Consider the following 27,308-nt stretch of genomic DNA (forward strand, 5'->3'; position numbering starts at 1 on the left):
GGGGAATTTTAGAATTATATTGATTAAATAACCAAAAACATTTGTTATTATTAATAATATAAATTTTATGAAATAACTCTGTAAGTCTAATATTCCACAAAATAATAATTTTAATTAAATAGATTAGACAATTGTACGCAACTGATACGGGAATACTTCAAATTTTAATAATGACAGTTCAGCATGTGGCAAAATTGTTTAAAGTGTTGCCGCTTTTTTAGAGTAAGAATTTTGTTTACGTTTTGATTTCTTAGACAATTTGATCATAATATATTATACATTAATAAATTGTATTTATAAATACATATTAAATTTAGATTAATAGCTTTAAAAACTAATTATTATTGTGAATTGTGCTATGCCAAAACAACTAAATAGTCTGTAGAAAGCTGATAAGCTTTTATATAGGATGGATTATTTTGAACAATAAATAATGACGGGACGTTTTTACTATTAATGCTCTAAAAGTGGTAAGTTTAAAATTTAGAATATATAATTTTGTATCAAAACGTTTTCTTATGTATTTTAGTGTGTTGTAGCAGTCTTAAAACTAAGTGTATTTACTGTTAATATAATAGTTTGACAAGTGGCGCACCCAGAATTTAAACTCGATGATTACATCGTTGGTGAATACATTGATGCTACTTTGGTAAATCTTACTACTAACCTCCATTGAAGGCCAGGGAATTAAGCAAAAATTTGGCTTTTTTCGTCTATCAGCAAAAAGTGAAACATTATTTGAAACAAATTTGAGAGTAATAAACTTACAAGTCATATAAAATCCTTTAAAATAGCGTTTTTAAAATGTTACTCTCCTTATTTGTTGCTTAGAAAGTTAACTTTTTTAAAAATAAACTTATACTTCATATTACATGGAATATTGGGTTTTGTGGTGCTTAAAACATTATCAAAATTTCAAACAAATAGGTTAGTTATTTAATTTATTTATCCCAAACTAAAATTTTTTGCAACAATGTAAGTCAGAAAATTATGTAGTTATAGGAATTATACTGGCAGATTCTGAAAGAAGATTTATTCTATTATTATCATTTAAACATAATGAACAAAAGTAATTTTAAATATTGCAAAAACATGTCAATTTGTGGCTTATAAACAAATAGAATAACTTTTTTTAACCATTGCCTGCTAGAAAATTATTTTTTCATATTTAGAAAGCTTGCATTGTTTCACAATTTTAAAAGAAAAACAGTTGTCCTAAGACAATTTGGTACGAAGTTAGTCCCTTTCTTTGAAATTGACAGCTGATTTGTTTATAATAATTTAGAGATCTTATTACAGTCATTTGAAAGAACAAGCTTTAAAGTTTTATTGCGCAAAATTCGAAAAAATTCCGTGCCTTTTAATGGAATCGTTCACAAAATTTTAAAATGTGGAGCAGTGAAGGTGCTGTTAACTGTATCCCTGATTCTTGTTTATGGATTTCGACAATTCTTTTTTTAATTTGCATGTATTTTTTACGTACATTACGGATACGTATCATTTAAATAATTAAATTGTTAAATAAACCATCTAATTTGTTTAAACAATGTTTTAATAATATTTGAAGTAATCTTTATTGTAAAACATAAATATTTTAAGATTAGTATATTATAGTTCTTTAATAAACTTTTTTCATATACCTATTTTTTTAATTATTTATTTATTTAAAAATTTTTAAATAAATTATAAAAAATTATTTTTTGCTTCAAAATTACTTTTTTTAATAATTTGAGTTATTCTAAGATGAAAGTTATTTTAGACATGTAGAATTTTGTCCTTTATTAAAGGATCCTGTAATAAAGGAGGTTGTTATCTTACGGTTTCAATAACTCTCTAATAACAAATTGGATCATCTGTTTAAATTTTTATTCTAGACAATTCCCATTTTAAAATAATTTCATGTAGATACAATATCGGTTTTTTACAATTATCAGTTTGACTATTGTATTAAAATGCGACAAATATCTTGTAAGACATTTTAAGTTGAATATGAAAATATCTATACTTTGGAAGATATTTATAAAGCAGCACATATTAAATATGGCTTTTTATGAAATAGTCATCACAGCAAACAGTTGGAAGAGTCCATTTATGCAAGGAGGGCGGTCTGTTATACTACATGTAAATTTTATCAATTTTACTAAAACCTATAAAATTAATAAATATTAGATTTTAAAAATATTATTTAAAATGTTAAAATACAGAAACAAAACAAAAGAAAAAATTAGAATAACTGTAGAGAATTAGCAGACAAGGAGAAGATAAGAAAACGGGATACAAAAAAAAACGAAACCACCTAAACGAGGAACTTAAATATATAGAAAACCTCAACAGAGAGAAAGAATTCAGAGCATTCTATAAGAAAATTAACATCAACAGAAAAGAATTCAAGACAACCACAAGACAATGCAGAAGTCAGAATGGCGACCTTTTAACAACAAGCAAAGATGTATTGAATAGATGGGTGGAATACTTTAACCAGGCACTTAATATAGAGGAAGAAGAAGAAAACCTGGAAGACGAAAGAGATGAGGTAAGGGGAACAGACGAGAGGGAAGAGGAAACACAAACGATTCTTGAAGTTAAAGATGCAGTTCAAAAACTAGAGCTATTTAGTTAAAAAGATATTTAAAACAATAATATTTAAACTTTCATATAAGGTATTCAGGATTTCATAGAAGAAATGTATGGTGAATTTGAATATTGCGAGTATGTTGTGGGTATTGATAATAATGTTGAAACAAAAATGTTTCGACTGTGTAATTGGAGTAAACTTATGGAATTTCACTGAACTATGTGTTGAGAAGAACGCATTTTAGCTTGGTACATCATATTTTCCATCTGATGCATTAAATAGTCTCTTTCATGTTGTCCCAATGCTCGAAGTCTTTTTGCTACTAGTTCTCCAAATAAATCGCACTCATCTTTTTCTCTAAGTTGACTTGTTTTCTGGAATATATCATAAGCATTTTCCATTTTGTCATAAATTATATCCTGTGTTATTTTGCTTATTTTAGTCATTTCATTAATGGAATCATCTGAAGTTGCTTTTCGTTTGGTTGTCAATATACTTGGTTCTGTAAAACAAACATTTTCTTGCATAAAAATTGATTATAACAGATACTGAAAAATACCTGCTGAGCTCACTAAGATATTTGAAATATCATCATATTCTGTTTCATTTTCTATATAACTGTCATGCTCCTCAGTAATATTTTCTAATTTTATATTCTAAAACACAATCTATATTGTAAAATCTAAATTACAAAAGAGTTTCATACATATTTTATATTACATAATACTTTGATACAAACTCCAGTTTCAGAAGCAGAATGAAAACATATAGCAGCGAATTATGAAAACTAGGAATTTTCCACTTTATTTAGGAGCAATAGACAGCACAGCAAAATAATGCAGCCAACACAAACTGAACTGTAGTAAACTGAACATAGACACCAGCAATATTGACCAGTACTGGGATCAACTAAAACATTGTCTACTGGAACTGAGAACCAAAACAGGGACAATATAAGAACAAAGATAACAATAAATACAATGGATTAAGACAATGCGGCAATTACCACACCATTAGCTTGATGTCCATGTGCTAAAGTTACTACTAAAAGTCATCCATAACTGAATACTCATATATCATAAACTGGACATAGACATTAATGATACACAATTTGAATTTCGCAAAGGGTTAGGAATATGTGAAGCTCTTTTTCCACTTAATATACTGATACAAAGGTACATGGACATCAATCAAGATATAATGCATGTTTTATTGACTATAATAAAGCATTCGATAAAGTTTGATATGAACAATTAATAAATGTCCTGAAATCAAAGAAGATAGACTACAATGACGTCAAGATAATATCAAACATATACTATAAGCAGCAGAATATAATGAGCAAAAGTATCTGTTAACGAGCAGCTGTCAGAGAAAATTGAATTTAGATGTGGGGTGAGATAGGGATGTGTATTGTCTACAATTCTTTTTAATGCCTACTTGGAAGAGACCCTGACAAAAGCTCTTGAGGATGGAACAGCTGGAATAAAGGTAAATGGAGTAATTCCCATTAACAACATTAGATATATGGATGACACTGTCATCTTAGCCGAAAATATTAAAGATCTTCAGAGACTGGTAACTAGAATAGCAAAGTATGGAAAAGAATATGAAACAATCAACATCAAGAAAACAAAATTTATGAAAATATCGAAAACTCAAAGAAACAACGAGAATGTTCCAATAAACAGAACCAATGTGTAATGAGTGGATAAATGTATATCTTGGAACTGTGATTAACTCCACAAATGATTACTTCCAGGGAATCAAGATCAGAATAGAAATGGCTAGAGCAAATTTGAACAAAATGGGAAGAGTGCTCTGCACAAGAGTTTTAAATTTGGTGGTAATAGGTAGGTTGATGAGGTGCTACATTTTCTCCACTTTGTATTATGGAATGAAAGCTTGAACCTTGAATACTACATCAATAAAAAAACTGAAATTATTCAAGTTGGAGGTGTATAGAAGAATTCTGAAAATATTGTGGACAGAACATTTCACAAACAAAGAGGTCCTGAGAAGGATGAATAAAGAAATGGCAATCTTAAATACAATCAAAACAAGAAAATTAGAATGTCTTGAACATATTACACAAGGAGAGAGATAAAATTTGCTAGAACTGAATATGCAGAAAAATATCCAAGGAAAAGAAGCATAGGGAGAAGAAGAATATCGTGAATGCACAATCTGAGAGAATAGTACACATGATTTCCAAACTCTGTTGTAGAGATGGCACTGAAGAAGAATAGACAGCAAGCTGCATATTATGCTACAATTTAATACCGATAACTGTATTGCACAATCTATAAAATCTGATTATTTTCTCTAATGTAATAAAAATCAAAAATTCAAGTGTAGAAGTAAAACAAATTAGAGAAGCCTTTGAGGAATATGTTATGAACAAGGATTAAGTTTCATGGGTGATAAACATTGTTAATGTCCACAATAAAACTATTACTTACCTCTAAATGTATTGTCTCATTTGGTGTATCATCCAATGGTGTATTATAATGGATTAAAAACCTTGCCATTATATCAAATGCAAACCATGTAGGTTTATATATCCCATCAGTATCGACGCCACTTCTCTCACTTGCTTTAATTTTACTCAGACACTTTCTGAAACAACCCATTAGGGTGTCCTTTTTCTTCTTCAAATCTCCTACGGATTTTTTCAAGGAAAATTCAGTCTGGATTCTCTTCCACGCATCATGAACTTCGTGGCTGTTTTTATGAAGCTTGTGAGAAGGATCCCAAAGAACTCTTTCATTTTCATAAAGGTTCAAAAATTCAATAACTGCCAGTTTAGACCACTCCATTTCCATAGAACCGAACTATTTATACATACTTTTGCCAAGTACTTGTCAGTTAGTAGTCGCCTTAATAGAGTAACATTTTTCCTTTAATTTAATTAATGTAAAACACTTTATATTAAAAACTGCATATTGTTTACGAAAAACGTGAAATTAGAAAACCTTAAGATACTGTTCATACTACCGGCTAACAAGTTATTTCCCGTTTGTCAAAAGATTTTATTTCTAAATAATTAATTAAAAAGCTCACTAATTAACTTACCTCACTTTGTATCTTAACTAGGCTAGCTAATATCAAATAATCAGTCATATCAAAACAATAATATGAAATTTCAATGCATAGCATCGGCACAGCATAGGTAGAACAATAACAATAACATAAACAATAAATTTGAATTTGATATTTTGACTCAATGTCAAATAAGCATGACATATGACAGTGACATTTAACCAGTTATAATGGACCGTGGAAGTGTGACGTCACAACTGTCAATTACTTTCCAAACAAAAGTTGAAATGTCCAATCTCAAGACTTTTTAATTTCTATAAAGTTAACATTTTGCTTCCTCTGCTGCTTTTTCTTTTAAGTATAGTGTTTTTAAGATAATACCATCATAATTCAGTGTTCTATTTCTATGAAATATAGTTTAAAAGTTTAAATTAAAGACATTCTAACCTTACTTTATTGATACATGCATTTTATTCTATTTTTATAAAACAACATTTACTGCTGTAATCTGTACGCAGTTGCTGCCGGCGTGTTATTATTAAACGTCGGAAAGTCAATGCAATCAACGATTTATTTTCCATTATAATGGTTTAAAAATCTAATAATTGATACCTATACTGTGTCTAATATCTCTATGACCATAAACAAAAAGAAAAATCAAGAAAACCTCACTCATTGTTACTCATATCATAAGTCATAACTTATCATGCAGTGTAAACACGATTTTTTAAAACATCATGGAAACGAGGAATCATAACAAATCTCATATGATATTGTCATATGATAAAATCATGTAATGTAAAGTCTACTTTACTTTTAAAACTATTTACTTTGGTAATTCTGAACTATTAATTTTTATATATCTTACTGCTTTTGATTGCATATGTTTCATTTGTAGTGTAAATTTCAACACTGCCAAACACCAATATTTCGTTCTGTCAAACTCATTTGAGGCTATCGTCTCGTCTTTATATGCTGTGTGCTTCAAATATAAAGCGATAAAGCTTTAGAAAAGTACATTTTAACATATTATGTTATGAATTCTGCAATTTTTGATTTATATAAAACAAGAATGAGTAAATATTTGTTTCTTTGGAGATTAATTGCAGTTAATTATTAGAAATTTTTTGGCAATTGCCCTTTGATAGATTAGGGGATAGATTTGGCAATAGTCAAATAAGAAGTTGCCAAATGTTTGTAATTAATCTCGAAAGAGACAAATATTTACTCGTTATTGTTTCATATAAATTAAAAATTGCAGAATTCATAAAATAGTATAATCAAAATGAACTTTTTAAAAGCTTTCTCTCTTTATATTTGAGGCATACAAGATATGCATTATAAAAAAATCGAAATATTTTATTTCACAGTTGACATTTGCGACTATATTCAGCTTGTACTTTCGGTAAACTCAACCAATAATTGATATGCGTGTGAGACACCCTTTTGAAGTTCGTGTAAGATACCTTCTAGACCTACGTGTAAGATACCCTTTAGCGTTGGTAGTCATAGAACATAAATTTATTCTGAGAAATAATTGACATGCCTATGAGACACCTTTTGAAGTTTGTGTAAGATACCCTTTAATGTTGGTGATCACAGAACATAGATTTCTTTGAGAAAATTAACATGAGTGTAAGATATCCTTTAATATTGATGACCAAAGGTGGACCAAAGGATATATATCATAGAATTCATAGATATATGACAGTTAGCTCCAAAGAATATAATATATATTCTTTGTATATACCATGAAAATATTTATCTTAATCTTAGCTAATACAAGAACCAAGACTTGTACAGTACATAAATTCTTACATATTTTCATACAAAATTATCCCGTTAATTACTTACTGATCAAAATTCATTCTTTGAAACCACTGGTCGTTTCTGTTTATTCTGTCGGGCCCACTAGCCCACTGGTCCACTGCTCCCTGCTCCGTCACGTCAGAAGTACCAGAAAAAATGTAAACGTCAACAAACAATGACATTTATATGAGCTGTTGTACAAGGTTGCGGGTTGTACGGTACGTTTTGTCGTTTTGATTTAATTAACATTGAAAAAACTAATCAGTATATAAGTCCACAGGTCACAAATAAAATAATTTGGAGATCCTTTATTGGGTGGTAGTTAGTGCATATATTGTGTATGAAATTTTGACTGATTAAGAGGTATGAGATTAAATTTTTATATGAATTTTGTCTATTCAAATAAAGTTATTTCAATCGTTATTTGCCGGTAATTTACATTGTGATTTATGAACTAAAACTTATATTATTTTTTTAATTTTGAAAATATAAGGTTACTATCGATTAAATAAGTTTTGTACACTATAATGTATCATCTTTTGAAGGTAACAACTGTTTAATCGCATTATTCTTATTATTTGAACATTAGAAAATGAAGTAAGGTCAATTTCTAATATTTTAAAATGACATGACAAATTTTGCTTTCACTATTTTATGATACAGTGATCATACTTTAAGGTCTTATTTAGTTCAGTGAAAAGTAAATTGTTTTAGGATTGGAATGTATGGCAAAAGTCCTGCTCCTGTATAGTTTTAAATGGTCATTGACCTTTATAAACATGAATGTGAACAGGATTCTTCAGTTTTAAAGGTCTTAAGGTCATAGCTTACTTCATTCTGACTATAAAGAACATGTTTAAATTGATATTTTTCTGGTATCAGTAGAAAAAGTATTCATTTTTCCCATGACAAATTCAGTTTTTGTAGACATCAACTTTTTCTTTTGTAATAATTGTAATGCACCGCCTTTATATACAAAATTTTTTATATATATATATATATATATATATATATATATATATATATATATTGCATATATATATACATATATATATATATATATATATATATATATATATATATATATATATATATATATATATATATATATATATATATATATATATATATATATATATATATATATGTGCAAAAACTGTATAAAATAAAAGTTGCTTAGAATTAGTCAGTTTATTCAATTCTGGACTTATTTTGAACGCATGTTTTTTCACACCCGAGAAGGGATGAAACTCACCTCCATGGCAAAAGCACACATTGGTACAATATCACTTTTTTCTTTGCCGTTAGCTATGTATATGCTAAATTTCATGTCAATCCAAGCGGTTCTTTAATATTTACAGCAAAAACCGTGATTAATGGACTAAAAAGGAAATAAAACTTTTCGAAACATCAATAAATTAAAATATTGGTTTATCTTCCTTTATTAAAGTTATTTCCGCAAGCTATTTTTACTTTTGATTAACAAATACTTTGTTTTTGGATACTAAAAGTTCTCCACACACTATAAAACTTAATACTAAACACTTAAACTAAACTCTAAAAAATAACACGACCAGTAAATAACTTAACAATACTATAATATATAACACACAATATATTAACTTAAAAACCAACACGCTACAATTTGAATTTAAACAGACTGGCAAGTTTCGATCTGTAACATGAGAATATGTCTGGCTTAAGGCAATAAATTATATTTAATAGCCTCTTGACGAATGAGAGAGCGAATATCAACACATGCGTGTGTTTATAGATGGGAATTTGCTAAACGAATGTACTTTAGGAAAAATGAGATTGTTCTTTATTTTGCAATTTGTTAGCGTTTTCATTACCCTTCACTACTTAATGACCTTACCTTTTCTGCTGTCAATTTCTTGTTTATAAACAACAGTTTATGCTGTTTACGCTGGACATGTAGCTAGGAGCGATCTAAACAAATAGCACAGATCAGTTTTAACCTGGAGACCATACCAACACAAAAGACCCAGAGGCAGACCTCCTATGAGATGGACAGATGATCTGAAAAGGACTGCCGGGAAAAATTGGCTACAAGTAGCGTACAATAAAAAACAATGGAAAGGAAGACTTGAAGAGGCTTATGTTCAGATGTGGACGTGAATGGCTAGACGAAGAAGAAGAAGAAGAAAATAACAGTTTAAAGTAACTCATAAGCAATAGACTTCAAAGAGTAGTTAAAAGCTGTTTGGCTGTCTGGAAGAATGTAGTCATTTACCTTGCAGATATCTTAGCACTAGTTATTGTTTTTGCCTGAAAGATATTCTTATTCTGAAAGGTGTTCTTAAAGAGATTTTGAGAGCTTGAAGTTTAGCCATGTTACTTCAGCTCAAGTTCTGTTGTAGTTCCAATGCAATTTTTATATAATCACTTCGTATGGTCTATTGAAGTTGAACTTAACTGCTATGGTGTCCATTGGTTGGATCAAACATTTATCACAATGGAAATTGTACAATTTCACAACCAGAACATCAGAATTTTTTGGGCAAAATAGAACTCGTAGAAAAATATAAATACCTTATATTATGATTGGCAGGGATAATCAGACCCATGAACTGAAGAGAAGAATAAATCTTGGGTGGACAGCATATGGAAAACTGAGAGTAACTTTTAAAAGTGAACTGCCCACATGCCCGAAGAAAAAAGTATTTGATCAATGCATCTTCCCTAGGGTAGTCTAACAGACTACTCTGTCATAGGTGACAGAGTAGTCTATCACATATTTCATTCCGTAGTCCCAATTCATTTTTACCAATATGTTTTCAATTTTATCTTTACCCACTTTTGCATTGGTATCCAAAAGAGTCACTATAGTGACAAGGTTTTTCGAAAGAATCCCTTGATAGTAGCATAATATATCACTAGACTCTGACTAATATCACAGTGATATGAGACATTATCTAGAGTCTAGTGCTATGTTTGTAGTGTATATATATATATATATATATATATATATATATATATATATATATATATATATATATATATATATATATATATTATTCTGGCTCTTTAAAATTTTCAATAGACATAACATGTATATGGCCAGATCCTAGATTTTTTTTATTCAAGTAAACATAAATTTCACCAAATGTTACAATTATATTTTCAAATTATTTTTTGTTTTATATTAGTTGGTGCATTAAAAAAATAAGAATATATTAATTTTATTATTAATATATTCATTATAAAATTATGATCCTTCTCGTATGCTTGGTTTAACTTTTTTGTAAACCATTTTTTTCTCCAAAAATTAAATATCTTAGAAATCTTATAAAAATACCAATTAAGTTAAATGTACTTCCTTATATTATAACTAATTATTTTGTTTTTGTTTCAGTAATCATGGGACTTGTTAGTTGTTTAGGCAAAACTATATTGTTTAATGTTATTCTAGTCCTCTTAGTATTATATCTACCTAATATACCACCTGATGCAGAATTTACACAATCTGTAAAGTAAGTTTTAATATATATAATTTTAAGAATATTAAATAATTATTTTTTAATCAGTGTTATTTGTAAAAAAGTTGAACTTTGATAGCATTCAACTTTATATCAGAAATAATTGAAATGAATTGTGATAAAAATATGTTTGTCAAGAGTAATCACATTTGTTCTTTTGTTATATATATATATATATATATATATATATATATATATATATATATATATATATATATATATATATATATATATAAAATTAGTATTTCTTGGGTTTAGGTTCAATAAATTATATTAAATGTGGAACTAGATTTTATTTTCCATAGAAATCAACGTTTCGGCAGGAAACCCTTGCCTTTGTCAAGATTCTAAAATGTATAAGATTAAGAACAAATAGTAATTGTGATTATAACTTACCAAAACGTAAAATGGAACACTGACATTATCGAATTGACAAGTAAAAGTTTATATCTGATATCTCATCTTTTACTGTCATTAGTGTATAATTATTTTTATATGGGCGTATCATTGATTTTTTTGAAAAAGGTAAAGTGGAGATATGTTATGACTTTAAGAGCTTTTTATGGTGTTTATTTATTATTATTTAAATCAGATTGAAATATATTTTATTTAGGTTTTGTGTATGTTTTTTGTCATTGATTGCGTTGGTATTTCTTTTTGGTTGGTAAAAAGAAATACATACAAAATATATTTCAATCTGATTTAAATAATAATAAATAAACACCATAAAAAGCTTTTAAAGTCATAACATATCTCCACTTTACCTTTTTCAAAAACATCAATGATACGCCCATATAAAAATAATTATACACTAATGACAGTAAACCATGAGATATCAAATATACCATTTTTCAAAGTAAAAATGTTGCACGTCACAATTTATATAAAGTGACGTCACTTATATTTAAAATTTCCATAACGTCAACCTTAGAGTTCAAATTTTCCACAGCTAATAATACGAAACCCATACGGAACTGCTCGATCTTTCATAGGCGTCAACATGGTATAATAATCAGAAAAATGTAATCATCATTATATTGGGAATTTTAGAATTATATTAATTAAATTAGCAAAATAATTTGTTATTATTAATAATATAAATTTTATGAAATAACTCTTTAAGTCTAATATTCCACAAAATAATAATTTTAATTAAATAGATTAGACAATTGTACGCAACTGATACGAGAATACTTCAAATTTTAATGACAGTTCAGCATGTGGCAAAATTGTTTAAAGTGTTGCCGCTTTTCTAGAGTAAGAATTTTGTTTACGTTTTGATTTCTTAGACAATTTGATCATAATATATTATACATTAATAAATTGTATTTATAAATACATATTAAATTTAGATTAATAGCTTTCAAAACTAATTATTATTGTGAGTCGTGATTGTGCTATGCCAAAACAACTAAATAGTATGTAGAAAGCTGATAAGCTTTCATATAAGATATATTATTTTGAACAAGAAATAATGGTGGGACGTTTTTACTATGAATGCTCTAAAAGATGCAAGTTTAAAATTTAGAATATATAATTTTGTATCAAAATGTTTTCTTATGTATTTTAGTGTGTTGCAGTAGTCTTAAAACTAAGTGTATTTACTGTTAATATAATAGTTTGACCAGTGGCGGACCCAGAATTGTCCTGTGGGGGGAGGGGGGGTTTATTTGGGCACCGAAATTTTTTTTATGCTACCTCCATTTTGAGTCCTTTAAATTTGTGAGTAAAAGTGTCGGACTAGTGCCCTGGGGGAGGGTTAAACCCCCCAAGGTGCGCCACTGAGTTTGACAAATAGTTGACATTTTAAAAATTCCTCACTTACTAACTATTCTGATGTTTTGGCAACAACTATTCTGATATTTTGGCAACATGTGGGGTTCTGACGTCATAAATCTTGAATGACGTGCATTCATTATTATATGAAACATTCTGTATTATGTTTGTTATAGGGTGGTTATAGTCAATGGCGTATATTATACGTCATTGGTTATAGTATCATGATACGTCACTGATACCATTAGTGCCATTACATCCATCGAGTTCCTATAACGCGATGATTAGATCGTTGGTGAATACATTGATGCTACTTTGGTAGATCTTACTACTAACCTCCATTAAAGGCCAGGGAATTAAGCAAAAATTTGGCTTTTTTCGTCTATCAGCAAAAAAGTGAAACATTATTTGAAACAAATTTGAGAGTAATAAACTTATAAGTCATATAAAATCCTTTAAAATAGCGTTTTTAAAATGTTACTATCCTTATTTGTTGCTTAGAAAGTTAACTTTTTCAAAAATTGTTTAAAGTTTTGCCGCTGTTTTAGAGTAAGAATTTTGTTTATGTTTTGATTTCTTACACAATTTGATCATAATATATTATATATTAATAAATTGTATTTATAAATACATATTAAATTTAGATTAATAGCTTTAAAAACTAATTATTGTTGTGTATTGTGATTGTGCTATGCCAAAAGAACTAAATACTAAATACAAAACTGTAGAAAGCTGATAAGCTTTCATATAAGATATATTATTTTGAACAAGAAATAATGGTGGGACGTTTTTACTATGAATGCTCTAAAAGAGGTAAGTTTAAAATTTAGAATATATAATTTTGTATTTAAATGTTAAATGTATTAAAAGTAGTCTTAAAACTAAGTGTATTTACTGTTAATATAAGAGTTTGACAAATAGTTGACATTTTAAAAATTCCTGTTACTAACTATTCTGATGTTTTGGCAACGCTGTGGGGTTCTGACGTCGTAAATCTTGAATTATGTGCAATAATTTTTATATGAAAAATTCTATATCAACTTTTATTTGTAAGTGTAAGTTATAATTTTACAATTACTGTTTGTTCCTAATCTGGTACATTTTAGATTAAGAGAGAGTCATGTCATAACCGGCAATAAAGAAACACACATATTTATCCATGTTGATAAATTTCTTGTAAAAAACGTAAAGTCCCCTGAGAAAAACTTAAGTTCATGCTGTATATTTGGTGACCAACTTGTGGCATAGATATATATTTGTTACCCAACTTGTGGCAGGAAATTGTAATCTTGATAACTCTAAGTTTAGTGTGTTTTAAGGGATAATTAACTACAAAATTCGCTGGTTAACACAGTGACCTATTTTGGCAATGAAGATAATGATGATGAGGATAGTGTATTTGGCATGGAAACTAGTCCATTTGCCACAGATTTTTGAATGATTTATGTTTATGAATTGAAACTTGATTATAACAAATTTATATTTTATATTATATTTATATAGATTTCTGATCAATGACAGTAGGTGAGTTATGTTTACTGCAAGTTGCACATTACTTTTAACCAGGTTTTCATAAAATGTAGATGAGAGTGCTTTATTTTTAATACATCCAAACAGGATGTGATTAACATCACACTGGGTAATATTATCACATGAGCACTTTCCTGATTCTATAATGTTTAATCTAGCCAGGTGAGCAGGAACAGCACCGTGACTATTTATTGACATTCCTCATCATACCATTCTTTTGTTTTGTGATTTCTATTAGTTTTCATTGAGGTTTCTTTATTCGTGTTTAAAACTGCTTCTTTTATTCTTTTCCACTGTTCTTCCGGGTCTAATGTTTCTCGTTTTTCAGTCATTTGATCATTTTCCAGTGTTCCAAATTTCACACTTAGTCAAGCTCACACTTTTACAGCTCACACTTAGTCAAGCTTTGAATTGTGCTAACGCCGAAAGGCACTGAGTGGTGAAAAGTGGTTACTTGTATACTGGTCAACTTGACTGCACTGATAGTAAAGATCAATAAGTCAGAAATATATATTTAGAGGTGCCCTCTATCGTTTAATACGTTTTTCATCCATTTTGGTGCGAGGTTTGCCGTTATCCTTATTAATTTACTTGATATATAACTCTGGTATTTTTGATAATTCTTTTAGTCGAATTTTTAATTATCGATGCAAAATAAAAATATATTTAACTTGTTGCTGATAATTTTGAACCGTGTTCACTGTATGTTGAATACTATAATGGTTACTGATATAGTTATCTTAGATCAGTTTATTATTATTAGTTTAGATTTAGATAAAACTGTTATCTAAATATTATATAAACCTTTAATTTATATTTTTAGCCTAAGACTCCGTGCACAAATCATTAAAAAATAATTAAAAGGAATTTGTTTTAGTCTAAAAAATTAAAAGGGAAACTATTATTATTATTAAAAGGAATTTGTTGTAAACTAAATAGATATTACATAATTGAAAACACCAGTATGTGGTGGGTATATGTAACACATACATATTTTTAAGAAAAATGAAGTTTAAATGTAGAAAGTTTTATTAGAAATCTTATAAATACCAAATGTACAGAAGCTGTATACAAAACTGATGAAATACTTTATAGTAGGTTTTTTATAGATCTACTTTTAACAAAGGGGTGTTCATGTAGAAATCCGTAAAAATATGGTTTTAACCCATTTACGGCCAAAGGTGCGTAAACGCAACCTTTATTGTTAATTTTTTTTGGCCCGAAAATAATTTTTTTAATGTTTTCTTTTTATTGAAGTAACATCTCAATAGATTGAGGTATATAGTATCATTTTTCTTTTGACAAAAATATTACTTTTTAAATATTTTAAGATTATTATAATTTTGCATAATTTAATGATTTATGCACATCTTCGTACAAAAAATTTTTCCGATACTAATTATAAACTTAATTCATATTTTGTATTCTATAATTATAAAAATATGTTGAAATTTTTATTATTCTAAAAACTTATTCATTCATACTTTAAAAATAAGGTCTATAATTGCATGTTTATACGATGGATTCGTATACGCACCTCGCACCATATTACGATCTCGTCAATAGTCAATACACTTCATTCACTATTTATAAAATTGCTGTGTGCTGTAAACGTTATATTTGCTTTTTTCTTGACTTAAATCAGTTTGAAAGTTTCCTTGTGTTTATTTGTTTTATATTCCATATAAGTCTAAATGAGGTAAGCTAAATTAGTAAATTCTCGAAATATGAAATGAAGAGGTCACTAACTACTAAAGAGTTAATGGCTTTGTTAGAAGAAGACTCAGACTGTGAAAATGCTGACTCACTTGATGTGGTTTATGTGCCGCCGGAAACAGATGAAATTTCCAATGTAGAAGACATTTATGATAATATTATTGGTACAGAAGGAATACAAACAGAAATTGCAGGTACATATGAAATACAAGTGAATGGGAATTCTGACGATTCTGATGATGATATTCCTCTGAACCACAGATCAAAACGTCCAAAGAAAAAACAGGCAAAAATAATAGATTAAAATTTGTCCCAAGTTGGGTAAAAACAGATACTCCTTCGTACTCGGCAGTAATTCAACATCAGTCTGATCGAGATTTAGAAAATATAAAAGCCAACCATGGAGGCAAGTCACCTATTGAAGTTTTTTCACTCTTTTTTGATAAAGAAGTAAGTGAGAGCATTTGATATTTTACAGATATTTATGCATCGCAGAATAACCGTCACGATTTTGAAATGAATGATACAGATTTAAAAAAATTTATTGGCATATGTATATTGTCTGGTTATCACACTCTGCCTCAAGTTGATATGTATTGGTCGAAGGATGAGGATAAAGAAGTACACATTGTAAGAGAAAGCATGAGCCGACATAGATTTCGTTCAATCAAACAGAACATACATTTGTCAGATAACACCTTACTGAATAAAAATGACAAATTTGCAAAATTGTCACCAATTTTTTAAATAATTAACCGAAAGTTTGCACAATTTGGAGTCTTTGCAAAAAATCTTTCCATTGACGAGGAAATGGTTCCATATTTCGGGCGACATTCGTGCAAAATGTTCATCCGTGGAAAACCTGTTAGATTTGGTTTTAAACTATGGTGTTTATGTTCTGATACTGTTTATTTGTCCAAATTTATTCCATATGGCGGGAAAACTGAGAAAACAGATAATAGTTTTAGCTTAGGAACGGCAGTTGTTTTGAATTTACTTTCGATATTTAAAAACCCACAGCAACATAAGGTTTTTTTCGACAACTTCTTTACGTCATATGCTCTTTTTGGACTATTGAAAGAAAAAGGATTCTTTGCAACAGGAACAGTAAGGGAAAATCGCACTGCTAAGTGTCCTCTAGAAGAAAACAAAATTATGAAAAAAAAAAGGAAAGAGAGAAAAAGATATACATGTGCATTCGATTCCAATTTAGAAGTTTTGGTGACAAGATGGAACGATAATTCAGTAGTGACTGTAATGACAAATACATGTGACGTTTTACCCCTTACGCAAACTAAACGTTATAACCGTAAAGAACACAAAGAAATTCTTATCCCTCAGCCTAGTGTAATTCACCAATATAACCAATACATGGGTGGAGTGGATCTGCATGATAATGGCATTGCGAATTACCGTATTAAAATAAGAGGAAAAAAGTGGTGATGGCCGTTGTTTACTAACATGATTGACAGTATGGTGGTCAATAGTTGGAAAATTTTTAAAATTGCGAATGATTCTAAAATTTCCCAACTGGAGTTTCGTTCGAGATTGGTTCTTAACTTACTAAAATATAGTGGACATGCAGAGAATAGTGAAGAAACCGCTACATCATTGTCAAACTCAGTATATGGACGTCCATCTAAATTTGCTTTACCAGATGAAACTAGATTCGACAATATTGGCCACATTATAAAAAGAGACGATAATAGTGAAGAAAATGTCGGATGTGCAAAAGTAATACTATTTATTTATGTAAAAAGTGTACAGTGCATCTACACCCCGAATATTTCGAAAACTTTCATCTTAAAATTTAATTTACAGTTAAGATACAATATGTTCCTTTTTTAAAAATTGTATGCGTATTCGGCCAAAGGTGCGTATACGCATCCACCTGTTTTTCCTTTCATGAGAAAAAAAAATTCTTTTTGGTTGTAAATTAGTCTTAATTTATGTGTTTTTAATCCAATCTAATAAATCAATTGTCAAATTTCTCTTTGTTTATTGTCTCGGCTTTTAATGGGTTAAAGATAAAACTATCTTTGTAAAAGCAAATTTCTTCAAACTTGCATCATTTTCCTCCTCTAAACCTGTTGTCCTCAAAAATATTTTGAAATTCATGCACCATTATTCCCAGTTGTAAGCCAAATTTCCCTTCCATGACAAAGGTTGAATTTCATTGCCGACTACGTTACTTTTTATTTTTACAACGACTGGTTGATTCTGTTCGACAGCATCTTGTTCTTCCATGGTTGACGAATTTTATATCTGGACTGTTTTTAATATTTCTTTTTACACCCCACCACATTGTGTTTCGACTTTTGTGACAATTATAATGACTCCGACATTTGACTTAATTTTTTACCCTACACCTGACACGATGTTTGTTCTACTCTGTGGGCTTTTTGTTAGAATAGACGACCAGTTTCTGTATATATTAAAGACAAACTATTAATTACTTCTAATGAACCATAGAACAAGTGTCTGTAGGCTGTCCATGTCTGTCGCCATCTTTTCACTTCAGGGCGTCATCTGTTTCACATGTCACTAATGTTAAGGTAGGTTTACAACTTAACACAACATAACAATTTTATATATTGTATATTTTATAAGTGAATAATACGTTGTGTTGTGGTTTCAAATATAAAATATTCTACTCAAATTGTTTAATGATCCCCTCCCCCCATTGCATTTGAAACAGTATCATTTAAAAAACAATGCCTTATCCTATTCCTTTTTTCAGATTACCTAAACCTAGAGCTCTTGAAGGTACCCTAGCTCTTAACGAAAAGTTACAAAATGCAGAAATCTTACACAAGGGGAAATTCGTAGGCCCTGAAGCTTTTGCCGATTTCAATGGAGAATTATACACTGGTGTGCATGGTGGCAGTATAGTTAAACTTGTGGGCGATAAAGTTGTACCTGTCGCTAAAACTGGTAAAACTTGCAAGGGTTACTATGAAGAACAAATTTGCGGGCGGCCGTTGGGTATGGAATTTAATAAAAATGGCGATTTGATTGTTGCTGATGCGTACTATGGAATCCTTAAAGTAAACGTTAAAACAGGTAATTTTTCAAGGTTTCTGTAATAGCTATATGTTCAATTATTATAATTTCGCTGTATCATTCCTATAATTACCAACCTCAATTTCGAAATCATACTTAAGCCAACTCTTAGTAATACTCCTCCATACTTAAATCTCCACCCTCTAGAAATACAGACGTTGTTGGACAATAAAAAACAAAATTTCTTAATTTGCTTCCCGTATCCATATTATACTTGTTCAAAGATGGAAATTATTTCTACGAAGCGTGCTAAAGTAGTCGCTCTACGTCTATGACTGAGAGATATAGCTACGCCAGTTGGTGTGGAAAAATCAAGTGTTTCAATAACTTTAAAAACATTTCAAGGTTCTGGATCATGGTCTCCAAAAAGAAAAGGAAAATATGGGCGCAAACGGAAAACAAGAACTGATCAAATTGCAATAAAAATAGCAAACTAAATTCAAGAAAGACAAGCACAGACCTTCGAAGGGATTTATTGGATTAGCAAAAACTACCGATTATGAACTCAGTGATTCATGGTTATCATAGGAAAAGGTGATTTTCAGTTATTATGCACATTTATTTGTTCGGGCATAAATCAAGTTTTGTTAGACGAGGTGAAGGGAACCTCTACGAAGAGATCATATTCAACAAACTATAAAATAATTGTAAACAGACGTGTTGGGTTTTTTTTTCACGTCAAATGACACAAGAAGATTAGTTCCTATTAAGGGCATGGTGAATTCTACCAAATCTACATATTGAAGTATTACGCAGAAGGATTATTCCAATCATGGAAACATTTGACCAAACATTTTAACAGTTCTTGGCCCCTTGTCATAATTCGAAATTGGTTCAGACCTTTATGCGGGAAAATAAAGTAAAATTGCTTGATTGGAACGTTAATTCCAGAACGCCAGACCTAATTCCCATTCAGAACTTATGGCATAATCTCAAGAATCGTTTAGCTAAGATGAATTGAACTACAAAAGAAAAAATGATAACAAGTGCTAGACAAGGGTGGTTCCACGATGATGAATTCAAGAACATGTGCATTAAACTAATGGATCAAAACGAAGACATCCTGAAGATTTCATCTCTGCTAAAGGAGGACATACTTCGTACTAATATACAGATTTCTCAGTCTGCTTCTGGTATATAATGATTAAAAGCTAGGTTTAAAAAATATATTATTTCGAACGATTTTTCAAATGTATATTTTATTTTTTAGGAACTAAGGAAGTATTGGTTTCTCCTGATACAAAAATCAACGGTAAAAAGCCACGGCTATTTAACAGTGTTTCAGTGGCAAGTAATGGAGATATTTATTGGTCCGATTCTTCCACCAAATTTCCATTGTACGATTTAGTTTTTGACGTTTTGTCACATCCTTCAGGAAGGTTAGTACTTTATGTAATCAACAAAATACTTAGAAAACCTTAATGTTCTGGTAAACCATGAACATATATATATATATATATATATATATATATATATATATATATATATATATATATATACAGTGCTAGTCAAAACTCCGTTCCCCCCTCGTATTTTTTGAACAGTTATTGTTATAATAGTGAAATTTGGAGGGAGGTAATAAACAGACGCAGGCTTCTCAACTAGTCATAACAGGTGACGTAATAGTGACACATGTTACAGCGCCACTGTGACAGATAATTTTAAATGGGACCTTATGGCAAGTGATACCTCGTTTGAAAGGTATTGAAAATACTTATTTACTACTACTACTACTATCGGTTTACAGCGTTCTCCGACGCCTTCCGACTCCTAACCGCCATTCTTCTCTATTCAGCCATAGGCCTGGAGGGATTTCTCTTTCATCTAGTTGTTTTTCAATTCCCTCTCTCCAGCTTTTTCTCGGCCTTCCTCTTTTCTTTCTCACTTGGACACCACAAGGGAGAAAATACTTAATTAATTATAATAATTTTGTTTGAGTTTAAGCTCATTTTGATGAATAAATTAAATACATACTAAAAATGCAGCTTCTCATTTAATTATTAGATATTTAACAACCAGTTCTTATAGTAAGTGTTCAAAATGTGCTCCATCTACTTCCTGACAGTAGTGCATCCTATTTCTAAACTCTTGCCGTACTCGTTCAAATGTGTGGGGGGAAATTGCCATACGTTCTTCAACAATTCGTTGTTTCAAAAAGTCATTATTGTCGGGTACTGTAGCGTAAACTTTAGATTTCAAGTATCCCCACAGAAAAAATCTAATAGTGTGAGGTCCGGTGACCGAGCTGGTCATTCTATCGTACCTCGTCGTCCAATCGATCTACCACGATATTCCTCATCTAGGTAATGTCTTACTGCACCATAATGGTGTGCAGGAGCACCATCTTGTTGAAACGTTATTTTGTAACATCTCCAGATACACTTCACCGGTTAAGTTAGTACTGAGAAAAACAGACCCAACTATGTGGTTTCCCAAAATACCTGCCCAAACTTTTTTTTTTTTTTGGAAATTGAGTATGTGTTCCACGAAAGACGTGAGGATTTGTGTCACACTAATACCACACATCGTGTGTATTAACATTTCCATTGAGAGAAAAAGTACGTTCGTCACTAAAACAAATTGTTTTTATGTAATCGGGCTGTTGGTTAATTTTATTGGACATACATATTTTCACAGAATTCTAGTCTTCGGTCGGGGTCATCATCTGAAAGGTGGTGCACAATTTTTAATTTGTATAGATGAAATTTGTTTTCGGCACAACACAGAAATGAACTCCGACCAGGAACCCTTTCGAATTCTTTTTGGTAGTCCACAAAGCAGGTTTAAAAAGTTTTAATGCTTGGCTCATTAGACTTATTATCATAGTGACTAATAATTGTTGTATTTTAGATTAGTCCAATACGATGCTAAAACAAAAACCAACAAAGTACTCATCGACAATCTACATTTTGCAAATGGTGTTGTACTTTCCGAAAACGAAGACTTCGTTTTAGTTGCCGAATCGGTTCGTGCCAGGGTACATCGGTACTATTTGAAAGGTCCAAAGAAAGGAACTCAGGAGATATTCATTGACGCTTTACCAGGTAAATAATTCTTTGTCAATTAATAACTACACCTAATCTAGGATCTAAAAAAGAGGTTCCAGACTAAAGTGGTGGTCTGTCTGGAGTGGATGAGGACTTCTCCACGTCAATTTTCGCTGTCTGTTCAATTTTTTTGTTCTCAATCATCTTCTAAATGATATAACTCTTGTAATTTTTTTTAGGTATACCAGATAATTTAGGGAAGGACGGAAGAGGTGGATTTTTAGTATCCCTAATTGAAAACGACGATGAAGAAAGCCCAGCTCCACTATTCCTTCTTTCCCGGTTTCCACTTGCCAGAAAATTCGTTTGCAGAGTTTTTGGCATCGCCCAGCTTGCTTTTGAAACTTTGGATAGATATTATCCCAATGAATTAGCTCAAAAAGCTGTACATTTTGTAAGTTTTTATTTTTACATTTTTATTTAAATTTTAAAACAATATAACAATTTCACAATATAAAATATAATGTCATTTCAGGTTGGTCATTACAGCTCTATAGCTGGAAAATTACCCTCTAAACGTGCAACTGTTCTTCGTCTTTCCAATAGTGGGGAAATAGTGGAAGCTCTACACACAACTAATAAAAATGTTTACCTGATGTCTGAAGCTTATCCCTTTAAGGATCACTTGTATTTAGGGAGCCCTGCAAATGATTTTATTGCTAGAGTTCCTTTGGATTCCATGGGTTGGACAAAACCCAAAATAGTTGCCGAACCTAAAGTAGAAACTAAGCAAGTGCCAAAGCAGGAAGAAGCACCTAAAGTAAGAACTACACCACCTCCACCAGTAAAACAAGAAACTACTACTACCACTACTGCGAAACCACCAATTAAACAGACAGAAGCGCCTAAAGTGAAAACCACTCCTCCACCAGTGAAACAACAAACTACAACTCCTTCACCAAAACCGACTACCACTACCAAACCTCCAACAGCACAACCCACTCAAGCTCCAAAAGTAAAGCCTACTCAAGCTCCTAAACCTCAAACTACAACACCAAAACCTCAAACTACACAAGCACCTAAAGCCCAACCAACGAAAGCACCTACACAACAAACAACACAAGTTCCCAAAGCGCAACCCACGCAAGCTCCCAAAAAGGATAGTAAGCCACAACCTAAAAAAGAAACAGTAGTACCACAACAACAGACCGCTCCACCGTCTCAGAAAACTACTCCACCAACCAAGCAACAGGCTCCACCGCCAAAACAACAAACACCTCCCGTTGAAACCAAAAAAAGTGAAGGTACTAAGGCGGTACCATTAAAAGAACCCAAAATTAAAAATTAAAAGAGTTAGGTATTATTTTCGTCAAGGTTGTGCATGTGTGAGGCTAAACAAGCAAAGTTTTACAATAGTTAAATAAATTAAAAATATGTACCTTTATAATTATTTGAAAAAATCACTACTGTGCAATAATATTTACTTAAATAAATCTATTTTCATTTATAATAAATATTACATTGGAATTATGTAAAAATGATGAAATTTATGAAAATATTGTAAAAAGTTGCTTGTGCACCAGAAGAGTAAGTTTTCTCGTAATAAATATATGTACCAAAAGTTGGATCATCACCATTATTATCATTTTACAAATTTGTTTTAATTTTAAAGTGATCTCTATTAGTCAATTCCTATTTTTTTGTTTGACATGTCACAGCCTATTTTTGAAAACCAATACACGATAGGGTGCATTTATTCGCGGCATCTGACTTGTTTGACAAGTTTGTCAATAAACTGCAAAGTTTTATTTGTTGTTAACCGCTATTCGGACAGGTTTACGCCGGCCATTGTTCCATTGCTACGGTTTACCTAAACCTGCGCGTCGAAACTTTACCGTGATTGGCATTCAGTCTTTATATCCTATAATAGCTATGTTGTTAAGTAGTATGTTGGCTTAAAGCCAACCTTGTGCACCGATTCTTTGTGTAGGCTTGGGAATGTATTAATATCTGTATAGTAAATTCCTTTCTGTTTTTTTTTTAACTAAACTATAATTGTTTTAGATCCTAGAACATTTGTTACAGATATTTATATGCTAAACTTTGTTGTAAAATCTTTCGTACTAAGACAACGATGCGTATTACGTTATATTTAGCACTTGTCGTTAAATCTTCATAAATAGCCTCTGTCGGTATTTAAAAAAGCGTCATGTCAATAACTTTGTATGTTGGTTTTGTATATAGTGCAGTTTTCTCACAAACCGCAAACAACTAATTCAATGTTATTCACTACAATATTGGATCGAAATAAGATTAGATCGATAAAAGTCAATAATTTAGTTGAATGTGGTCCGTCACTCGGTCCGAAGATATAGTGTAGTCAAAATTACTACACTTACATAAAAACTGATGACAAATGCAGATTCAGCTTTTTTAAAAATATTAGAAAAACACATTAGGCCACTCGTACCTTATCCACCGGTACTTGAAACAATCCAGTAGTTGTCATAGAAAACCATTGGTGTAAATTTTTAAGTCAGAAGATCAGTCTGCGTCCGGAACCTTTTTTTCCCCTTACTTTTCCTTGCAAGATCAGCTGTAACCATAATTCACTTCTGTAACTCTATTGTGTATACAGATTGAACGAGATAAATTCGGAACATACGAAATCAATGTATTTCGGCTCAACTCCGCTCTAGGTGGTTGGCCAACAAAAGGTTGTCAAATAATTATATTATAAAAATCCAATACTTCAGCGGGCTGCTGGATTCTGAACTCATTCTAGAACAAGTCAAAACTCCACCCAAATAGGTTGTCCCGCCCATCACGTATAAAAATTGAAAGCTACACTTGTCTTTACATTTCAGCAGTGTTGCCAACCGGAGGAAAATGTTCGTTATTTATTTATTTCTGTCACATTTGATGAGAGAAATCACATGCCATGAAATTCGATCAATAACGACGTATTTCAGTTGAGTCAATTTATCTTTACTCGTGCGTTATAATAAATCTAGGATTTTATTATGCTGTCAAACCAGCTATCGCTTCCTTAGGCAAGCCCCTCTTTCCTTTATCTAAGCAGTCAGATGGATATTTTGAGCGGTGTTGCCAATCTCATTTCTCTAGATGTTTCTCAAATAAGGTGTTAACCATAAAATATTTACAGGAAAGAAAGGAAATAACTACAAACCATTAAGTTTATTTTTGTTATTAGTCTGTTGTAGTAGATTGGTAAATACAATGAAAAATATAGGCAAATATCCGATTTATTTAAAGATACGAAGAAGATATAATTCTCAAAAAGATCCGCAAATCGGATTATTATACGAAGAAGATATAATTCTCAAAAAGATCCGCAAATCGGATTATTACACGGCGATTGGCAACATTGACTTTGGGCGGCGCTATAGACTATGGTGCGTCCTAAAAGGAGACAGATAGTTGAACGATATTTTATACAATGTATATTATGTACAATTTTATACAATCATTGGGTATGGATTTATTTTTGTCCAAGTTTTATATTGGTCCACTATTTCAAATGCAGTTCAAACCGACATATATTAAATTGTATGATCCGTTTTAAATTCGTTCAATCTGTAGGTTGTAAGCCTTCTAAACTATCAGCAAATATGACGATATCACCTGTCTAGCGGATGTTAATTAGTTGTTCTCCGTTTACTAAAATACCTTCATCCGTTTCATGTAGTGTCTTCCTCAGAATATATATTAAATAATAATGATGACAGAATACACCCTTGTCGTACACCGCGTTTAACTTCCATAGTTTTTGACTATTCCTCTGCTGCTGCAAGTTACATAAACATATATTTTTGGAACTATTGCAAGAATGATGCTAAGACATTAAGTTTTATTTCATTTTATAATGAAAGTTCATTATATCTAGAAGAATCTTAGAAGAAGAATATTCTAGTTGTCTCCAAGATAGCAATATTTTGGCACGTTATAGTACTGAAGCAATGTTGCATACTACAGCGTTTCAGGATGATGTCAATGTCGGAATATTTGTAATGGTGCATTTTTGAAACGATCAAACTGTAACGATTTTCTGATATTCCTCTTTATTTTGAGAACGGTGTATGATACATGATTCATTATACAGGAAGGTTAGTTTTTTGAGTGAATGAGCTGGATTTCAAAGTTAAGAATATCTGAAGGTGCCAATGAAAATGTATTTCTATTATATCTTTCTTAATAATCATCTGAACTAGATGAAATTTTCACAGTCCATGTAAAAAAGCCCAAAAAATTTGCTTGTATGAGGAAAAAAAATGCAATAAATGAAAATTTGCAATTTGGGATAAAATTGGTATTTGGAATTTCAGAAAATTTTTAAATCGTAAGAAAATTTGTAAATAATTTCAGCCATAGTTCCCATTACAAAAAGTTCCATTTATGTACTGAAACAAATGTGATTTTTCGAAAATTCAATTCGTAGGTTCAAGGTTATTAAATAACAGCAACGGTGTTTTACTACATATATGACCATAGTTAATGATGGATGTTGAAGCATGTTTTGGTTCTTCCTAGCTATACTTCGTGTGGAAGTTGTTCTTCTAGTCACTTGAAATGGTAGTCTTAACTACATTTCTTGCGTTTAATCAAGAACGTTGAGAGTACCAACTTTAAAAACATATCTGCATATTTAAAAACTCATTATCTTTCTTTTTATTTCATTTGCGAACTATCTGAACCTTTTCTTTTTGGTTAAATTCATATTTTTATTTTTTGATTTTTGAGGAAACCACAATGCTTTTAACATTACCTAAATAAATGTTGTTATATGCAACATCAAGTATTGTATGTAAAAGGTATGAATAGGTTATTTAGATAAACTTTTTGTTCTGATATTTCCTTTATTATGACATATGGTTAAAGTTTGAATAATTTAATCTTACTCGTTTTGTACATACAAATTGCTTTAAGAAGTTAATGAAAAAAAGGGGAAGAAAGATTTACGTGTCATTTATATTTTCTAGTATTAACAAACATAGTATCTCCAGAAACAAATGAATCGTATGATACTAAGTTTTAATAGACAAACATCATTAAAACATTAAACTAAAATTAATATTATTATAAAAATTATCTAATTACTACGAATCTTTGAAAGAAAAGTATTGACCATATATGGCGGAGTTAACGAACAGGGTCTGTGGAGAAGGCGATATAACTTCGAACTCTATAGACTTTTTGGTGATGCAGATATCGTGAAAACCATTAAAATAAACCGCCTAACATGGGTGGGCCACATTATTCGCATGGATGAAAGTGATCGTGCTAAAATAA

The 27,308-nt window shown here is 30.6% G+C and overlaps 2 protein-coding genes across 5 annotated transcripts; one reads left to right on the top strand and one right to left on the bottom strand.

The window, feature by feature from the left end:
• Nucleotides 1-1,648: 1,648 nt before the first annotated feature.
• Nucleotides 1,649-5,737, bottom strand: LOC140443962 (uncharacterized). Of its 2 annotated transcripts, none has more exons than XM_072535502.1 (5): nucleotides 5,651-5,737; nucleotides 5,038-5,475; nucleotides 3,135-3,231; nucleotides 2,794-3,077; nucleotides 1,649-2,147 (listed from the first exon to the last, which is right to left on the bottom strand). In XM_072535502.1, exons 2-5 carry the CDS (start codon nucleotides 5,398-5,400, stop codon nucleotides 2,049-2,051), a joined length of 843 nt encoding a protein of 280 aa, XP_072391603.1. In that variant the 5' UTR covers nucleotides 5,401-5,475; nucleotides 5,651-5,737; the 3' UTR covers nucleotides 1,649-2,048. The 2 variants fall into 2 exon arrangements, with proteins under 2 accessions (XP_072391603.1, XP_072391605.1); XM_072535504.1 differs by having other exon boundaries at nucleotides 5,038-5,454; nucleotides 5,651-5,734.
• A 1,812-nt stretch (nucleotides 5,738-7,549) lies between these two features.
• On the top strand, nucleotides 7,550-27,076 carry LOC140443964 (adipocyte plasma membrane-associated protein Hemomucin-like). 3 transcript variants are annotated; one of them, XM_072535507.1, is made up of 8 exons: nucleotides 7,606-7,644; nucleotides 7,707-7,789; nucleotides 10,803-10,920; nucleotides 18,689-19,011; nucleotides 20,222-20,390; nucleotides 21,862-22,055; nucleotides 22,238-22,452; nucleotides 22,534-27,076. In XM_072535507.1, the coding sequence occupies exons 3-8, from the start codon at nucleotides 10,808-10,810 to the stop codon at nucleotides 23,344-23,346; spliced, it is 1,827 nt and encodes a 608-aa protein (XP_072391608.1). In that variant the 5' UTR covers nucleotides 7,606-7,644; nucleotides 7,707-7,789; nucleotides 10,803-10,807; the 3' UTR covers nucleotides 23,347-27,076. The 3 variants fall into 3 exon arrangements, with proteins under 3 accessions (XP_072391609.1, XP_072391608.1, XP_072391607.1); XM_072535508.1 differs by lacking the exon at nucleotides 7,707-7,789 and having other exon boundaries at nucleotides 7,550-7,644; XM_072535506.1 differs by lacking the exon at nucleotides 7,606-7,644 and having other exon boundaries at nucleotides 7,651-7,789.
• Nucleotides 27,077-27,308: the final 232 nt, after the last annotated feature.

Source organism: Diabrotica undecimpunctata, chromosome 6 (assembly GCF_040954645.1).
Source record: "Diabrotica undecimpunctata isolate CICGRU chromosome 6, icDiaUnde3, whole genome shotgun sequence".
In the NCBI taxonomy this organism is placed as follows: Eukaryota; Metazoa; Arthropoda; class Insecta; order Coleoptera; family Chrysomelidae; genus Diabrotica; species Diabrotica undecimpunctata.